This window comes from Ptychodera flava, chromosome 12, assembly GCF_041260155.1.
Source record: "Ptychodera flava strain L36383 chromosome 12, AS_Pfla_20210202, whole genome shotgun sequence".
Taxonomy (NCBI): domain Eukaryota; kingdom Metazoa; phylum Hemichordata; class Enteropneusta; family Ptychoderidae; genus Ptychodera; species Ptychodera flava.
This window is the reverse complement of record NC_091939.1, coordinates 33,287,523-33,307,718: the sequence shown is the minus strand read 5'-3', so window position 1 is coordinate 33,307,718 and position 20,196 is coordinate 33,287,523. Positions and strand designations below refer to the sequence as shown.

The 20,196-nt window shown below is 36.2% G+C and overlaps 1 protein-coding gene and 1 long non-coding RNA gene across 4 annotated transcripts in view; one reads left to right on the top strand and one right to left on the bottom strand.

Moving 5' to 3' along the window:
- The window catches only part of LOC139145683 (uncharacterized), a 97,123-nt gene extending 81,671 nt beyond the window's left edge, over window positions 1-15,452 (top strand). The window contains exons 1-3 of one of the 2 annotated variants that reach the window (XR_011554989.1): window positions 12,620-12,714; window positions 13,949-14,047; window positions 15,294-15,452. This is a non-coding gene — a long non-coding RNA (uncharacterized lncRNA). Of the gene's footprint in view, window positions 1-12,619; window positions 12,715-13,948; window positions 14,048-15,293 lie in introns of those variants that run through there. The other variant, XR_011554990.1, reaches the window with a different exon arrangement.
- Window positions 1-20,196, bottom strand: part of LOC139145682 (Fanconi anemia group J protein homolog) — a 72,405-nt gene that overhangs the window by 37,204 nt on the left and 15,005 nt on the right. For both annotated transcript variants that reach the window (XM_070716981.1, XM_070716982.1), the window contains exons 8-19: window positions 19,408-19,531; window positions 18,374-18,463; window positions 17,272-17,374; window positions 16,941-17,066; window positions 16,365-16,460; window positions 15,380-15,515; window positions 14,123-14,169; window positions 11,879-12,028; window positions 5,231-5,382; window positions 4,733-4,772; window positions 3,220-3,253; window positions 1,473-1,525 (exon numbers count right to left, since the gene is read on the bottom strand). In XM_070716981.1, coding sequence (XP_070573082.1) covers window positions 1,473-1,525; window positions 3,220-3,253; window positions 4,733-4,772; window positions 5,231-5,382; window positions 11,879-12,028; window positions 14,123-14,169; window positions 15,380-15,515; window positions 16,365-16,460; window positions 16,941-17,066; window positions 17,272-17,374; window positions 18,374-18,463; window positions 19,408-19,531 — 1,151 coding nt within the window. The remainder of the gene's footprint in view (window positions 1-1,472; window positions 1,526-3,219; window positions 3,254-4,732; window positions 4,773-5,230; window positions 5,383-11,878; window positions 12,029-14,122; window positions 14,170-15,379; window positions 15,516-16,364; window positions 16,461-16,940; window positions 17,067-17,271; window positions 17,375-18,373; window positions 18,464-19,407; window positions 19,532-20,196) is intronic.

Here is a 20,196-nt window from a genome sequence, read left to right as displayed (position 1 = left end):
CCCATTGGCTATACAGCACATACTTTTTTCAGTGCGAAATCAATAAATTTTTCTCGTTCTCTTGATTTCTTAACATCAAACCATGGCTAACGCTTTTACAGCACACCACCATATACTTTACTACAGGCTTGTTGAGTTGAGCCCAATACTGAGAGTTCAAGCCTCCACCTTTCAATACCTGACTACTGTGCGCCCTTAAAAACCATTACAGGGCACTTTATGGTACTAATCTCTCCATCATGGTGGCTGTAGCTGGCCTGTTCGGCAGATTGCAATCCATTAAAACTTCGCAGTAAAGTGACAATTTTTGACCGTTTACTGTGGGACAGCTGTGTGTCTGCAGATTACACATTAGGCTATAAACAATGCAAACGACTATGCTACGCTATCAAGGTTTGAGAATTGTTTTTCTTAATCACATTTTATTAGGCAGGAGCATATGGGAATACCTGTGCTGATATTTCAAATTCACAGCAAATAGTATAACTCAGAGTTTTATGTCATAAATAAACACAATATTCTAGTTTCAATATATCATAGTAGTAAACAGTCATTCTACTTTTTAGCAAGATTAATCGATGTGATCTTAATTATTTTTTATGGTTCCCGCCGTACATGCTAGAAACCTTCACATGCAAAATTTTTCGATAGATTTGGCGTTAAACAAAGTTAAAATTAAAAAAATTTATTCCAACGGTGATTGTTCATGAACCGCTTCTTAGTCATCTGAACTACGCCTAACGGGCAATCTGGTACATTTGAGTTGGGTATTTTTTGTCGTGTACACAAAAACTTGTTCTGAACTATTTTCCTACTGAACAGCCTGAATTTGTTGAATCAATATTAAATTTAGCTGTACAACTTTACAAATCACACAGCGTGACAAAAAAACTCTTAAAAAGGGTCTTCATGTCAGCTGTCCTGAGCCTATTAAATAAAGTTACATGCAATGGAGTCTATCTCGTCAATTTTTTTTCTCCCTTTTTGATGTGTTTTGTGATCTTCTTATTTCTAACAATATATGTTTGAGCTGCAGGGATCTGTTTGAGCTGCATGAGCAGGTTTTGACTCTTTCAGTACTTGGAGCAAACACCAGTTGTGCATGTCTGCCTCATTCAATTTGCCCAACGCATGTCATCCTCCCAGTTGTTGTTCTTTCAATGTATTTTTTTATTGTGTCATGTACAAAAGGAAAAAAACAGATTGAAAAAAAACCCTCCTTTGTTGGTGTTTTATCCCATAAGTCATCTTATCCATCGGTACTTTGTTGGGATCTGTCACCAGGGCGGTTGAATAAAAACAAACAGCTTGTTACAGGCTGACTCAGTGTATGTATGCACACAACATAATAAGGTTAGAAAAAAACACAAATACATACGCACACAACACACGGCACACCTTAATGGTTGCACACAGCTGCAAGAATTTTTTTCTGAGTTTTCAAACCAACTGAGCAAAACTAATATACATACCACTGCAGGATTCATACACCAAAAATGAACAGTGTAAGTCCATGGTTTATCTCCTTGATACAGAAGAGAAAGAAACAAAATAAAAATTATCAGTGACGAGAAACATCTAGAGATATTGGACCAGAATTTGAGGCATTTTTTAGTATGCTGGAGATCTTAAAAGGGGAATAATCTACCCCTCCCCTCCCTCATCCCAAAATGACTCCGTATATATTGCATATTGACTCCTGCGTCCATGTTAAAAGTCGTTAACCCTGTGAGTGCTGTAATTATTCCAACCAAACTTTTAATGCAACATCTTACCATTTTAATTTATTTTTTCTGTAACTTTTATGACGATTTTGGACCAAAGGAACATCAATTTTCATCGGCTACAATTTTTGATCAAAATTTTGGGAAAAATTTGAAAAATATTTGACTGCGTTAGATTTTATGAAGGTTCCAAAACTCGACTTTGGCACTACAGAAGGGTTAATTATCTCATGAAGGGAGCTGCCATAGTTTCTGATAGCCTTTCCCTCGACGCAATTGCGCAACTTTCCTGCCTACACCATCAGTTCAATCCTGTGTACAGTTGTTCTTTTTGTGAAAGTAAAGTCATTCTACATAGAGATTTGTGCAGACAAAAAAATGGAATGAAAGGATTAAAACAGCTGCTACAGATAGATACATTTTTCTTTTGTATTTTTAATCCTAAGCCTGGCATTGTCCATTTGATCTAAGATTTGGGTTCTATAGGTGTGGAATCAATGGATCAAACACACCTTCTAACCTTTTAATTCGTGTGTATTAGTTTATTCTGTCAGCTTCTCAACTAATACACTGTCAGAAATGATCCTGACACAAAATGTAAATACTGCCAGTCTAGCATTTGGTTATACAGGTAACCAACTCCTACAGTCACTAGTTGCTAGTAATGTCTTGTTTGAAATTATTGGAAACGATCCTGATACAAAATGTTGATACAGTCAGTCTAACATTTAGTTAAACAAGTCACTACTGGTAATTTCTACCACTGTTACTAGTTGCTAGTACTGCATTGTTTTATATGCCAGAAATGACCCTGACACACAATGTAGTTTAACATTTGGTTAAACAGGTGACTACTGGGGCTAAACATCCACCACATTTTAACACACCTAATTTTTCTCATTTTATTTTCATTATCTTCATTAACTATACCAGCATGAATGCGACTGGCATGCATGTCTTGGCAATGCATCCCTCGTGTCCAAATATTTCACATATTTTGCAAAGACTATAAATTTAGCAAGTATTCGAGAAAAAAACTCTATGAATAAGTTTCTTCCCCCATCCCCAAAATAAAATTGATTTGCTTGAGAGAAGTTTGAAATACGAAACCTTCCAACCACATGCCAGCTACAAATATTCCTGAACTTCCAATAAAACTCTCACCTAGCAAACCACTCACATATTTCTGAAAATAAAGTGAAATCAGATCTTCCACAAACTTCTACACTTTCTATCTTCTGAAAAGACCATACAAAAATCCACAAACTTTGTGACAGGAAAGACCTACATATAGGAAATTTTTTTTAATCTTAGCAAAATACTATTTGGATATTCAATTGAGAGAGAGAGAGAGAGAGAGAGAGAGAGAGAGAGAGACAGAGAGAGAAGAGAGAGAGAGAGAGAGAGAGAGAGAGAGAGAGAGAGAGAGAGAGAGAGAGAGACACTGTGTGTGCGTGTGTGTAGAACAAGGAAAAAAAGAAAATTCGACTCTCACCTCTTCTGGTAGTCAACCAACCACCATGATTGCTCTGAGAATAAAAAAAGAAAAAAAAACTGTAACTAGGGGAAAAGTTTAGATGATATTATCATGCAACTGAAGTAAGGTTTTGACTTCCAAGGTACTTTGTAGTCCTTCTTGCGTGAGACCCTATTGTTCTTCCATGCTGAGGTTGGGCTTATTTAGGGACAAGAAGGGGGTGACTGGGTCACGTTTGCTCCAATAGAAACAATCTGAAATCCATTACTGTGGCAATAGCTGACAAGTTATTCTACAGATAGGTCACCGAATTAGTTTTAACGTTTTTTTTTTCGAGTTGATGTATGCAGAGTGCTAAACAGTCTCCAGAGGATATGGCCTGTTTACGGTCTGTTTGGAGCCCAATGAGACAGAGGACATTAACCGCAAAACCAACTGGTCATTTTGGTCAATAATTTGTGTGTACCTTCAACTTCTTCTTTGCTGAAAAGAAGAGTTCAATGAGCGTGATATTTTTTCCCCGTTCACTGATCTCCTCTGATGGCTGACTGCAGCATACTGCGGTGAGAAAAATTCCCACTGGTTTTAAATTCAAGCCCAGCGGATGAAAATCTCGATGAAAACCAAGGCAGAAGATGAACATGAAATTTAATATTGCTGTGGCAGGCAGGCCCGCATCACTTGTAACTAATGTCTGTCTATGCTTTTTAAAAGCACTTATATTTGTAATTGGTGAGTACAAAACGGTTTTGCTATTCTCTTCATGAGTTTATTTTCCCCTGAAACAAAATTATTCCCCTGGTGGTCGTTTCTAGTGGCACTGTTTACTACTGTCAACAAATTAGCTTATCCCTCTAGCATCGAAAACAGCCCTCCCCCGTCTATTAGAGTGCCCTTCCAGCACACTGCCTCCAAGTATCAAAAAACACAAATTTCCAGTCTCTTGTTTTCACTTCCAGTAGGTTTTTGTTTACAGAGGTGTGTGAAAGAGAGAAAAACACATTTCAAGGTAAGCTTTAGTTGGGTGAAATTGTAAAGAGAGCGGCTGTTAAAGCCCTTGGGATGGTAGAGCGTTGGACATCATTTGTTGGAGTCGACTGTGAACAGCAAAGTCACACTTGAGTTGATGTATGTTTTCATTGTAAACTTTGTTATTTGTAGTGGGTAACCTAGATTTTCTGGTAAATTGTTAACTGGAAATTAAATAATAACGAATCTTCTTACACTTCCATGCAGCCTTTTTAACACAAAAATGATTTTTTTTAAAAGAGAAAAATATATCTTTTTTGAGAATTTGTGAATGATCTATTTTCTGTTCATGGTAAATTTTCCATTTGACTGTTTAAACTACATTATTTTCACTGAAAATTGTAGACAGCAGGAATGGAATAAAAACATGAAGACACAACATGTTTCTGTTTGTTTGTGATCTTTTTCTAAAATTATTTCAGAAACCAATAATAGTTGAAACTGCCTATGGTTGGACAAGCACAGAGTACAACTATAACAGAGTCTGATACTATATACTTACTGTGTATGAATGGATGGATTTGGTCTTCTCTAATGCAATCCTGCCACACAAACAAAAATTGTGACATTAATTGAAGGAAAAAAGACAATTAAGGTATGATAGAGATTATTTTAAACTGATATCCATGTCTGGATAATCCACTCTAAAGCTTGTGATCCTTTTGACATAAAAAAACTAACTAGTATTTCTGTGTCAACTTTTGTTGGCAAACTATGGTTAGGGAAAACTCAACAGGGAGATGACAGTACGCTTCAAGGAGCTACATTTAGATCAAAGATTTTTAGATTATCGTCTCTTTTCATTATAATATCATGTGATTTGAACTTGATTTTGAATTTAATTTCATGAGTGTGTCATTCCTGTTTACCTATGACAAGATTAAGTATTCAAAAAAGTATTTTGCCTTGAAATTAAGAAAATATTTTTTGCCGCTTTTTCCCCCTTTAGAACAAACAAAATTTGGGTGACTTGCAATATTCTTATATAATAAGACTTTACCTGTAGTCGTGCATGAATTTCAAGTTTTCACGGAACAAGTAGTCTAAAATGATGAACAGCCCCTCAAGGAGCGATGCCGTGTGCGAGGACAGGGACGGCTGATCGGGTTTGGACGGGTCAAAATTGTCTGCCATAATGTTGCCGAAGCTATGCTGTGTGAAAAACAAATGACAGAAAAAGAATATTGTGAGAGAAATATAACAGAGAAATCTGTGATATTGTGCAGTATTTGCAGCGACAAACATGTGTTCCTGAAACTTTGATGTTCACTATTTGTCAGGAAAAATTTCCAGTAAACTAGCCATGGTGAAATGATGGTATTTGAAAGCTTTCAACACCATTTGTTAGTACGGTCTCATTGTCTCTAAAATGGTGTCTGGGGACATGAAGTCAAATATGACTGGGCAGTTTGATGTCTTAATATCCACCTTACTTTACCCTTGCATGCAAAGTATGGCACGGGAGTTCGCTACAAAAATTACAACATGAGAAAGTTCGGCTCTAAAATTTACTTATTTATTTATAAAGTCTTTATTTTAGTAATCATTTGTTTTTGAAAACTGAAATCACTTGACAAGCTATCAACCTACAGTATGGCCACACAGGAAAATGGGCATTTTTTCATGGTAAAAAATCTTTATCATAAACAAATAATTTTTCATTAATTTATACAATTCTCCACCATTATTTTTGCGCTATTGGGAATTATTGTTGACAATACTTGATGAACTCAATACATCTCTCTTTCTATACATGGTGAAAACTATTTTGTTTTGAAATGGAGTGAACGGGAACTACCAATTATGCATCTTTGCATATACAGACTTCATCATTTGTAAAGACAGGAAAGGAAAGCATTGGTGTGGTCAATTAATGCCTAAAGACATTGTTCAGTCTTCCTGGAGATGATATTTATTTATGATACTCCTCGATGTTGTGGTTTTAAGCCAAGATATGACTATCTGAATCATTGAACGTCTGTACGCGATAAAAACCAACATCCGCAGCCCTCTCCTGTCACACAAGACTTCTTGCAATGGGCAGACGATTACACATCAGAAAAACTAGATTGAAGTGGCAATGATCAAACAATACTTCTTTCATTTTTACTTTAGACATTGCCAACGAGACCGTAATACTGGAAAGTTTGAAATATGACAAAAAAAGGAGGAATATCGATTTTGACCTAGTGAAGTTCCCCGTACAGTAAAATTCAGAACGCTCTGACAGCGGCTCAATAGACAACAAGCTTCTGACTGAAATATTTTATTTGTCTAAAGTAAGAGTTGTTTGCTGTACAATGTGGCAGGTATGGGAGACAACTGAAAAAGAAACTAGACATAGCGTATCGAATTTCACTCCTTTGTTTGGTGTTCCACAAACCTTGCCGAAATAATGGCCGTGAAAAAGGACACTGAGGCAGGTATTGATAGTATAATGTAAAAAAGGACGATTCGGTGGGTATATTTAGTATGATGTGAAATCGTAAAAATGTTGAACTGTGTGATAGATTCAGCGACTTGTGGAATTAAACATTCACAGATTTTTTTGACACGGTACATACAGGTTCGTTGGCAAAGTTGTTGTTCATGTTCTAACCACCGTGAAATACTTTGAACTATCAACAAGTACAGTTCTGCTCAAATATTGTGTATCTTTATCAATACTACTTGTTGTTTTCCATCACATTACCACCTTGGCATAGGTATTGCTCTGTGCTAATATTTAATGAGCTTTACGCACTTACAACATGGCTATAATTACACTTCTCAAAGATGTACTAAGCTGACAAAATCAAGGATAGTCGAAGATACTGCTGCAAACACTGCATCAAGCCTCTTGTTGATACTGCGAAAACATATATTAGAACAATGTAATACGTTAGTTTTTCTCAAAATCTTTACTTTTACACAAGCTATTTACTTTGAAAATGTGAGAAAACAGAAGTTTCACTTTGTTTCAAGATACACTACAATACACATTAGAGTTTATGGAATGGATTTTCCCTGCTTTTTGTATGAAATTTGTACAGGTATTTGGCTTTCATCTGTGGAGGCCATCATCATCAAAGTTGCCACAGCTGCCGGCAAAAATAGTGAAAAGTGGTGTGGGCGGTGTTTTACAAGACTATAAGAATATGTTGATCTGTTATGGAAATAAATATGTTATTAAAACAAGCCTGTACACTGTCTACAAAAATATTTCAATAGGAACTGTATATCTTTTTATTATGATACTCATGAAAAAACTCAACATGACTCCAAATGTGGCCAGGTTTAATCCCTAGGATGCTTTGTCAATGCCCTGCAACAATAAAACTGCTTTTATTATCATGGTCAACAGCATAAAAACTGGCTTACAGATTGGATTAGGGAATGTACACTGCTATTTAACAAGCAAAGCTGTTTTAACAGCCACAAAAAAAAAATGGAGTATTGTAGCACAAGTGTGTAGCCTGTGATTTACTTTGTATCTTTTTCATGGCGAATACTACAACAGAAGAAACTCATAAACCGCAGATTTAGGGCACTGTCCCCACTACACTTGAAATTGTTAAAATGGGATAAAATTATACTTCAACTTCTGTTACAAGTACAGCTATCTCTCCTACTGCTATACTTTTTTTGGTTTCCACATGTCGTGTTCATTTGTAATGCATGACTTTGTCAAACACCGCTGAGTTACAGCAGCAAAAGTAATGTCAGGTCACTATGGCCTACAAACAACGACTTTGCAGCGCTATGCAACACCAATATTTTTGTATTTTATCATTTCTGAAAAAAGTCAATTCAGAATCTAAGGCTGCGTACATCTCATGCTTGAGCACTTTACTTTTCCATTTTCCTATATCAATAATACTGAGACTCCTTGATCAATCCCGGACACGCTGAATCTACAGAATATGATGCCATCATGGCTCACTTTGGCAAGAAAATGTTGATTTCTCACTAGGAATTCTCACTATGATAAACTTAACAAGACATCCTCAACTGTTTGAAATATTCAGAGTGTGACAAGACATAAAACAGCTATCTATACATCCCAACAACTGAACCGTAGAGCAGCATGAGCACCGATCTAAATGGTGTTCGGCGTGAACCTTGTTCTGAGACGTGTACTCCGAGTCACAGCGTTTTTCACAACAAGAATGAAACCAGTGGTAACTATCCATATGGCTATTTACTTGAAGATAATGGTCTAAGGTAGCCTGTTTCTCTTGCTATGGCTAGGCTACTTCATAAGGGTCAGTCACCGCTGCTTTAGATCGGGAAACAAGCAGAAAGGCTACTCCACCCAAGATCAACCACACATACACGCGTACATACAATGCATAAAAATATGAATATGCAAAAAACACACACGCGAACACACACACACACACACACACACACACACACACACACACACACACACACACAAGAGCTATAACATCTCTTTCTCTGGTTACGTGATACCAAATGAACAATCTTAAAATACATGCATAGCATTTGACACATTTTTCATAACAAATAAATCTGCACTGTTAAAAGTCCTCAATCAATTTTTTCTCTTAAAGATAAGTAATCGTTCTGCACAAAATTTGTTTTCAAAAAATGCGCCAGCTTTGCAGCGCTAAACCATATGAAATGTACAGTGAGTCAATATTCACCCATGGCGATCTCAAATATTAAACTGAACTGAACACAGTTTTATCACCGTTTGTGGATTTAGAAACCAACACCATCAGATAGAAATGAAGCTGTATAACAAGATTATTTTTTAAGTCTCAAATAAAATACATTCCGTGTAGAGTTTCCGATGGATAGAGAGAAAAAGCTTAGTTTTATTCACATTATTACTATATGTATTTAACATTACACAAATAATGATAATATTTTATTATTATCTTCTGATTTTTTTTAATATCTACTTTTTAATCTTCATAAAATCTGTGAAATATTATTAACACTGTGGGGTTTACCATAAAATAATGAAATATGGCTTCATCATAAATTTTACAAAGTATATTTGAAATAATCTTTTTACAGAAATAATTCTATTAACAACAATTGTAAATATATTAATGCAAACATTAATATACCACCTTTCGCATGTCAACAATTTGTAACAAATAGCTTTCGCACGGCAAATTTTCATGAAAACTTTTAAGAGAGCTCTCCTTTCACTAATTGTTCACATTTTTCAAAGTGAATCGTATATTTCAGTAATATTTGTCACAAATTGTTTAATTGAGCATTGACGACTGCCAGAGTTGCAAAGGCCAGCTAGGCATTAATGAAAGCAGATTGTCTTTGTTTGGAAAATGTGATAAATAAACTTAGGGGAGTAATTTGAATACGTATGACAACACTGAGAATTAATGGCCGCAGCTAAAAAATAATTCCTAGTTATTTCAAATGAGATTATTACAGGCAATATAACTATACTATCTGGAAAGTGTATTTTGATAGTGGCTGCAGATGTTACCACACAATAAAATCAAATAAAACACACCACATTTGCCAATGGAGGATTTACTGGCAAACAGTTGCAATTGTACATGGTATATACCCATGAGCTGTGTGAGGGACACATCTGTGACAGCCACTGTACAGTTTTTCAACACAAGATGGCGCCATTACATCTATGCTTATCATACTGTGAAACTAACAAAAGCACGTACATGGTTTGGAAAAGAGACGTGGATTTTGCCGACTAACTTTACATTGTCATTTGCTGTGGAGTAAATGATCAGTAAACAATTAAACCAGGATGCCTTTCAAATGAATTACTGATGATGACCACGATTTTGGCACAAATAAAGATTTAACAAATCAATAGATGCTGAACAAGTTGAATTACCAGTCAAGAGAAGGAATGACCATATATGGAGTTAAAAGATGTCTTCACTTGGTCTTGATCTGAGGTGATTTCACCATAAATTAAGCAAGCATGGCATTGAGTAGCTGGAGTACCACCCCTTCTTCCAATCAAAGACTAGTACTGTCTCTGGTTTGTGTAGCCAAATGAGTACAGATGAGGGCGCTACACTCATTTCAATACAGCACTGAGTCTTAAAATCATGATGCAACATCTGAAAATACTGAAATTTGGCAGTTTATTGTTTTCGTCATTTTCACTCCTCCAAAATGCGCAGATTGAGAGATTCTATCGTTTCAAAATTTTGCAATCTCTAATAGCTAGCTTCCTCAAATTCAGACTTACAGATTGCATCATTATTTGAATTATTTTGTATCATCAGTCATGGTAACGGAAATCGCGGAAAGTGCACAATAACTTAGAATTGCAAGTGAAAGGCATTCACTCCAGCCCTAACAACTTTCAGGTTAAATACATCACAAAAGACGTCCACGGAGAGATTACACACATGATGTTGTTATCATAAAAGTCAACACTGTGCAGAAATAAAGAAAATATGTAATCAGTGGGCATCATGAACTTCTGCACAACCATAGAGAGATCAGAGTCTGCTCAACGATACTGAGATAATGCAGGTCCCATAAAAACACACTGTGCACTGGGATGTTATCTACACTCTTTTCATGCAAACGTACAAGTGACACCACATTTTAACCTCCAGGAATCATTTACACTAAAAGATATATTAATATCACTTTCATAATAACAAAAGCACGGCGGTTGTAATTTTAATGTTTTGTGGTTTCAAGCACATTAAGTGTTTTTTTTGTCATTGTACAGCTACAGAAGGTGAAACTGGCACAATTAAGTGGTGGACCCATACTGCATGTCATAAAAAACATGTTACAAAATCTGCTGATGAATTCAGTTCAAACAATAGCTATGCATATCCCTATACATATGTTCAGTGACAGCACTTAAAACTGTGCTTCGGGGGGTATAAGAACAAAAGCGTGGAGCATGCATTATTCTAACAAAAAAGAAGGAAAAGGTGATGGAAAACACATGGAAAGTCTAAATGGTATCACAACGTGTGTTACAATGCTTGCAATGCAAATGAAAGCTGATCACAGCCAGCAACTAAGTGCAAAAGTTCAACCTTAACATGATAACAAAGGAAACACACTGGTTTTTTGTGGATGATCATAAATTTGTCTAAATTTGATGGCCTATGTTCTTGATTTGACCTTTTAGTGTCTTGGTTACATCTAATCTAGGCACAGTGAGTTTGAGATGGTTAAATTTCCCACTGTCAGGCAGAGAGAGGGAAGCGGGGAGACAAAGTTTGACTGGTGGAGCCAAAAGAAATGGCCAGTTCGATGACCTCTGGATAACCTTACATCCTGGCATTTTGGGCCGTATGATAAGAATTCAGGATCAAAACTTCTTATTTGAAATTAGTGAGTGGGATTTCAGCACAAGAACTTAGTGAATATAACAGGCCGGTACTGAGTTTTAAAATCAAAACTGTCTAGTCTGAACAAAAATACCTCTAAGTGACGTCATATTTGGCAACATGATGATTTTTCATTGTGAGATAGAAATTTCTATTCGAGACAAAGAGTAAATTGTCTCCTAGACATGATTACGTTGATAACTGTAGTCTGCCGTTTCAAGAACTTGTTTGTTTAAATGTTAATTTTGGAACAATGCAGAAAAAACTTGAGTGAAATATACCAATGAACACACACATGCATATGAGACAGGGGGAGAGAAGGTTGAACTCACCCTCAACATTGGTATTGTCAATGGTGTAATGGCCATGGAATCCAAGACTGCAATGAAATCAACACCGGACCACACCCTCTGTGATTTCTCAAATTCTGTGTGACGCAGTGTACCAGACATGCTGTGTATCCACCGTACGAAACCAACACACTGTGAAAGGAACACACAAGGCTGTCAAAGATCTGTAGTTTTTTAATCACATAATGACATCACTTTGCAGTGTTTATTGCCGAGGTTTGGAAAGATGGGTACATGTACGTGGTGTGGGAGCCCCAGTACCAATTCTGTCATCATGTAATGGTATTGATATTCTGAGGGAGGGGAACCCTGGTATAGACATGACTGTTGAACCCTTGAAAAATTTACCAGGGTATCGGCCTTTAACCCTTTCACCCCCAGTTCCCTGTATACAGGTCCAACTTTACCACAGAAAACAATGGATTTGGGACAAACCATGGTGGTGAAAGGGTACCAGCCTTTAAGGGAGGGGGGTCATCAGAGCTGCACCTGTGTGACTTTCTTGTTTACGAACAATGTATTTCATTTTCGATATATAGATGCATGTCAACATAGCTGAAACATTTATATTGTAAGATGTACATTATGACAAATAAGTTTTAACATTGATTATTTGTCAACATACTTTGGATACAGAGTTTATATTGGTTGTATGGATTCATGTGACCCTTGAGCGTAGTTCCCATGATCCCCCTCCCTTTAGCAAAAACCCTTTTTTGATTCAACACCCATTTTATTTCACAGTACAGATGGATCCGTTGACGGGAACAGACAGAGAAAAGTGTGAAAAACTGCTTTTCATTGGTCAGTTGAAGGGAGTAAGTCACGTTCAAACATGGCTATTGATACTTTTCATTCCCAAGCACTCAAAATACTGCTAGTTATTGGCACTTGACAATCCAAGGTTCTAGTGATTTGCTTTTCATCCAGTTTTACCTTTGTTATGTCCTGTCCCCTAAAACACTCCTAAATCAAGTGTTGGCAGAGGCACAGCGGTGAAATGGTTAAATGCAGTTTCCATGAGAGTGCAAAACAATATTCCCACAGATTCCCAGTAAATATCAACTTCTCTAAAATATGGCAACAAGTGGAACAGTAAATGGGACTAGGTAGTGAATAGATATACATGCATTGCATCTGTTGTATCATGTTTTCATAAAACAGCATGGATCAGACAGTTCACTTGAAACAGCATCCAGGGTCTCTGATTGATGCATCTGCTTGTTTGTTTATTTATTACTCTTGTTTGTGGTTTGTCTTCTCTAGCACAGGCAGCTTTGTCACATTATGTGCAATAAAAACTTCTGACCACTGAAAAAGACATTGTAACTCCGGGACTACAGTTCTATTTTGAATACTGGCAGCTGGAGTTCAACATCATGATGGGATTCACTCTTGTGCTCTCGTTAAATCTTTGAGAAAACACAGTTTCTGTGCAGAATTGCACACACTGCGTTTGCGACTTCCATTGTACACTTTGTAGGATATCTTCCAACGGAGGGGAATAAAAATGAAATACATCAACAGCTTGATACTCTCAAGTTTTGTCCCCAGTCTCACTTCGCTATGCAATGGTACCGTCAGTTGGGGGTTCAAGTTCTTATGATTACTTAGATTTCCTAGCCAAGCCATACCGTCATGTCAATTTCTTGCACGCAAGGGAGTACTTACTATAAGATATGAGACTTAAATGGTGTAGTCATATTGCTGTAAAATCTTTTCTGTAAAATATCTCTCGGAGTGAGATAAATTATTTACGTTAGTCCGACAAGTTTTTCCTGTGAGACAGAGGATACAACTTTTCACAATAAAAGGTTTATTACATTCGAAAACTGCCCTAAGGGTACGTCTATATCTATAATGAAGAGCTCTATAAGAAAAGTGAGATTACTAATATGACGAAACTAAAATCCGATCTTCCTAATAAACGTTTTCTGTCTCTTTGCATTAGACTTACGAAAAGAGCCAACCCAGGACATTCAAGTTGACATCCTGCTGCGATCAAATGAATAGACGGGACGATTAACACTTTCATTTCGTTTAATCTTTCAGATTACCCTGGAGTGTGATCCCATTGTTGCTGGTGACAGAGCCGTACCAAGTTACAGGCAACTAGGGGTGAAAGCGTGACACAGCAACTGGTAATTCAAGGTACAGCAGTTCAAGGGAAATAAACAGAAATGGCTTAAGTACAAAAGATATAGCTCTAATAAGGTCTTTACTAACCATTTCTCTCATTGCCAGCATGTCTTCAGCCTTCACCTTCATGGCAACTGTCAAAACATGATATACATCACAAAAAATATTGATAAACAAAAACAAAGTGAATTCTCTGAAATATATTAACAGATGGTGTTGACCAGTTACATTAACATTTGAGTATCAAATTGCCAGTATAGCAAAGTGCTGGTTTTATTGATACGGATAACACTGCCTAGTAATGGTAAAACATCAAGTTGCCTACAAAATAAACCGCCATGCTATTGTCGCAACCTCAAATGGCTTTTACCTTGTGCTTAGGGGGCAAACTATGTGATATTGCAATGTATTCTGGGTAAAAAGTCAACTTCTCACTACAGCAAGAGTTTGAGATAGTGGTCTGATAAATACTTTAAACACAAAACATTATTGTTGCCATGGCAAGAAGTTCTGTTTGTTCGTAATACTAGCTAAACTAATGCATTTTTTCAAGTTTTCAGGCAGTTCTGGTGTGAAATTTCTGTGTAACCTAAAATTTTATTTGGGCTTCAGTAGTCTTATGCATTTTACTTGTAGAAATCGGCCATATTGAAAATATGGTCAACCAGCTTAGACTTTTATGATTCACTTAGGTGGAAAAATCTTATTTCGGTTACTGTGAATTGGAATGGAGGTTTCATTGCATGTTACATGATTGAGAGCAGAGAAAATCTATCAGAAAACCAATCTGCATGTTTTCACACTATCCATGTGCAACAAAAAAATTTATCTCATGAAAATATCAGAGATGCCATAGCATTAAAGCACCACCAGAACAGACTCTTTTTAATGTATATGCAGACATGGTTTTGTTGACCAATTACCTTAAACATATCATTGCAGTAATACAAGCTACCTTTCAACTCTGCCTGGCAACCAAATATCTGAAGCAAAAGATGAATTTATCATATTTTGCAAAGAGTGAATTTAGCTTTTCTAATTAGTGCTACTTTTCAACTCTGAATGTGACCAGAATTTGTGTATTCCAAATGTCAGTAAATTCACAGGTTTTAGATGAATGATAAAAAATTTTGAAATAAAGCTTTGATTTAAAAAGTAGGGGCAGGTCTTGGTTGTGTTCAGTTCTTTAAAGCAATTCATCATGCACTCTTCAACAATCTTTGATGACTAGTAAAATAATCGTGTATTTTCTGTTCAGACAACAGCTTCTTGACATATACAGTCACTGGATCATCAGAGAAGCATACAGTACATCCTACAGAAAGACATAAATTCCAAGCCTACTCAATTTATCCAGCTCATCCATGGCGTCTTCCAGCTCTTCCTGAGTGACTCTAAAACTGGCAGCATCACGAGAGGAATCTTCAATGTTATGTGCTTCATCAAGGACCACTACTTGATCCTTCAAGACAATTTCCATCTGCCAACATACAATGATTAGGAGTGTAGTGAGTGTATAGCCACACCATTGTCAGCATTGGTGATAGAGAGGTACAATGCCAGCCTGATAAGGATTTCTTTGACATTTTCTAATATCTGGCTGATAGTGAAAAATTTCAGTCTGAACTTGCTGAGTGCCTGACATTTAAAAATATATCACCAACATGGCAACAACTTGCATTAGAGTATGAAAATAAACAATTTATCACAAATGGTAAAAAGTATGGAGACTCTGATCAAAAGACAATGGCGAATGGAATTGAATTACTGAATTGGAAAATAATATTGCTGTACAATAGATTGGATCAATATGAATGAATAGATCTGAATATTTTGTAAGATATGGTAGGTTTGTGACTCTGTAGGTTGGTTGGTGGATGTAGATATGTAAGTGTCATGTATGTCTTCTGTGTCAGTTTTACATGTAACGACTAGGAGTGTTGTCTCCGGACTAAAGAAAATTTTATACATTATAGGGCTGAGTCACAGAAAGTTAAGTCACTTGATTTACTGCAAGAGTTCTGAAAGCTTAAAACTCAGTGGACACACTGGTAAGTATGTTGTTGACCTGAATACTGTAAGTACTAACTTCTTGATGAGGAAATGCAAGTGCCATTATTTCCTCATAACTGTTTACTATCAAGGAAACTGGAAGGCACACACTCTACGCTTTGATATCAACAAAGCCAGATGTAAACTTGATTGTTCAACAAAGGGTTCAGAAGGCATGGCAGAAGAAATATTCAAAATGCATAACTGAAATGAGGTAAACTCAAATGAAAACTAAAGTTTTGTAGTTCAAGAGGAAAACACAGTGCAAGTTACTTACAGCACTTCTGATCTTAGGATCAATGAGGTAGTTGTACGGACAGAAAATGATATCAGCCTCTTCCATCAGACTTCTTACAGCAAAGTATGGACATGCCTGTAATATGGAGTATAACAGTTTAACACTTCACATTTCAATGCTGTTTATAGTATAAAGCAATACTGTAATGGTTCTATTGCACACACAAATAGGACACAAAGATGACAATTCAATCTCTCTTTCCTGGCACAGCTATTTCACTGCACTTTCCTGACACCCATTATGTGGCTAAAAACAACACTGGTTCTGTCAAACTCTGGGACAGCAAAATGCATCTTTTTTCATCACACTACAAAGTCTTGTGCTGCTTGTGGAATGCCCGACTGTATCATTCTTCACATGGATTCTAGTGCTGTTACAAAATATTTGTATAACATACTCAAAGTCACTGAGTAAAAGTGTAACACTTTTACATTTCCATTTCTTGACCTTGACCCCTCATCAGTTTTCTGTTTCTTCTTCACCTGCTTCTCATTCCTTTGACCCTTGACCTCTTGACTTTAGACCTTTCACCCTTTGTATGTTATATACACTTACCCTGATTCTTTTGCCTAGAGTAACAAGATCTTCAACATCCCAGGCTGTATCAAAACCTTCTCTCAGTCTCAGATGAGTCTGTGTCTTGATTTTGTGTACATGGTGGAAGTAGGAACAATTGTCACCCTGAAACAAGAAAAAAGATTTCCCGAGTGAAAAAATCTTCTTTTGCATATATCTACCTATGTCTGTTGACCACCAGTATAGAAATATGTTTTTATGAAATTTTCATAAACAACACATTGGCTCTTGAACAACAGATCTAGTCTTCATCTTTGCATGCATATTGTCGGTGTTGTGAGCTGCCTGAGCCAATCAGAGGAATTCTTACATTTTTCTGCTCCAGCAGTTGTTTGCATCCTTCATTCTTATTGGATGACTTGGACACGTGTGGATGTACACAGTAGTGAGCTCTGCTTGCCAGTATCACCATTCTGAAATATAACGTAAAGAAGGGGTCATGAGTTATAATTCTATGATACACTTGTTTAAAGGTATTAAACGGAAGTTGTTACAACCTGTACAAAGATGGATTATATACCCGGAGTTGACTGATTTATTTGATTCATCGTGAATATATAGTTCTATGAAAATCTATTCTCCTGTCTTCATCTCTTTCTATTTAATTGAGGGCAATAGATTATTCAGCAGCTGCAGATTACAATGTATACACAAAAAGTATCTTTGGATTCTCATTTATTGTAGAATGCACCTATGGGACAGATATTCAGAGACTCAAATATTATGAATCTTTTCTGATCTACCACTTGTGGGGGCTCATTTTGCAGTTCTTCCAGTTAGTGAAATTTTTACTGTCTTAGTTTTTTTGAAAATTGAAAAATTAATCTTTCACGATACAGTTAACACAGGGATGGCAGCAATTTTGAATTTCAAATATTGGTAAATGTTAGGTAATTCATTTCTCCAATCTCAAAATTTGCATAGTGACCCCTGATTTTTATTCTTGCTTGCTTTGTTAAAAGAATGGTTGAAAGTTTCATGGAGGAAAGCTTAAGTGACAATTTAAGTCTTTCAATTTAGAGGTACGTACCAGCTTAAAAGTTTTCATAGCATATTACTTGTGTTTCTATGTAAACATCTTGACCACTCTGTACCTTGCAAACAAAAGACTTGGCAACACACAAAGACCAGAAGCAACTGAATTCATTGCTTTTAAACCTTTGAGTGCTGTAATTTTTCCCTCTCAAATTTAAGTGCAACATTTTTCCAATTTTTATGAATTTTCTGTAATTTTTTTTATAATTTTGGACCAAACAGACATCACATTTCATCGGCTACAATTTCTTGTCAAAATTTTGGCAAAATTCTGAAAAAATTTGACTGGGGTACATTTTATGAAGGTAACAAAAATTGACTTTGGCGCTCAAAGGGAAAAATGTTCAACTTACATGTTGCTGAACCCAAAATCTTACCTAACATCCCTGTATGCTGTCCTTCGTAACTCCCTGACTATCTGTGCAATCTGTTTGTGAGTCCTGGTACCAAAGAATATCCTTGGAACTCTGGAGAAACCGGAGAAAATTATTCAAATTTTGATCGTAGGATAAAATCAGCAAAAATTTAACTAAAATAAAACATCAAGATTATTCACAGTATTAACGGTTCTTTGTAGTGGTGACCTGTTTAAACCAAGTGTGATGAGGTACACCAATGCTCAGTGTATATGTAATTTTCATTCACAGGTAAATTGGCATTTTGTGAGAAACCAGTTCTGTATTCACAGATGATGAGTACTTAAGTTGACAGGAGAGATGACCACAGGGAAATCTATACTACGGGCCAGATAATGCATATGACAATGCCTTGCCTTTGTTAGGATCCAGGTCTTAGACTACATCTTGGTGAGGCATGTAGTATTGGTATTTGTGATGATTTATACAAAGTACTTGGCTGTTCACACTTTTGGTGAATTGTGAAACTCTGTCAACAAATTCCCACATTGCAGTGTCTTTACCAACTGGTATCAACAAAATGTTTTTCTTTTCAGGTTAAACAAGATAACTACTTGTTAGCATTCAGAAGACATTTTGACAAAAAAGCATGTCCGCATTGTATGTTATGCAATTTACATTTGACTTTTGTGATACAAGGAACACTGATGAACATTTCTATTGGTCTGTCATGGTAAAATATTAACTCAATACTTCACAATGATTGGCTAAATGTAATATGGATTATAGCTTGTCAATCATCAGCCCCATTAGCATAGTTACAAACTTCATTATTTTCAAGTCACAGTTACAAGAAAGTTTGCACTCAGCTGAAAATCTAACATTCAACCTTTCCTCTTTATCCTGTTTGAGCACTTTAAGTTATAATGACTTCTGAAACTCACAAAAGGTATGGAGTCTGCAGTGCGTATGACTGATGAAATCAAAGACTGTGACTTAAACCCTTACTACTGGTACACTGGAAACAGTAACAGCATCAGAAAAGACTAACTTACTTGATTTTCTTGGGTTTGTTTTCCATCTGAGGAGAGCCACTCAGAGTCTGTCCACAGTTGCATGTACATGGAGAACACACCTCTGCGTTTGTTACACCCTGTGATACCAAATCTAAACCAAACCCTGAGATAGTAGAGAAAAATGTACATAGTGTAGGGTAATCATTCTTTTGAAAGATTATATATCTTATACTTTTGCAACTGTTTCATAGTTTATCACATTATGACCCGTTCTCACCTCCTTTAGGCTAGGACCTGAAGAACTTATTCAAAGCACTAGAATGTTTGATGATTTTTATTTGATATCAGAAATTGTACCTCTATACAATAAATTGCTGGACATTTTAAACATGTGAGGCACAACATGCTGTTCTGTTGTATTATCAGTTCCTTGGCAAATTTGAAACACCACTGATGATATTAAACATTACACAATGTGATAAATTATCTCATAGTATCAGGTGGATTTGTTATAGACCAAAGATTGCAGCATTTATAATTTAACAGGCGACTGTGTATGATACTCTGTCATCAAAAAAACAGAACATACACAGTGTTTTCTCCACGTTTCTCTCTCAAGGAAGAATTTCCCTCTTTGCTTGAAGATTGGCAGGGGTCGTCAATCTGATTAAGGGGGAATTATAATAAACGATGCAAAGTAATACAAATTAAGATTTGTCAAGGTACCGGTATTAAGAAAGTTAAGATTATAGGATTGATCAAATATCTAATTAAACTCACTCCCAAGTTTCCTACTCTTTTCCTTCTAGTTTAAATGTTGAATATATT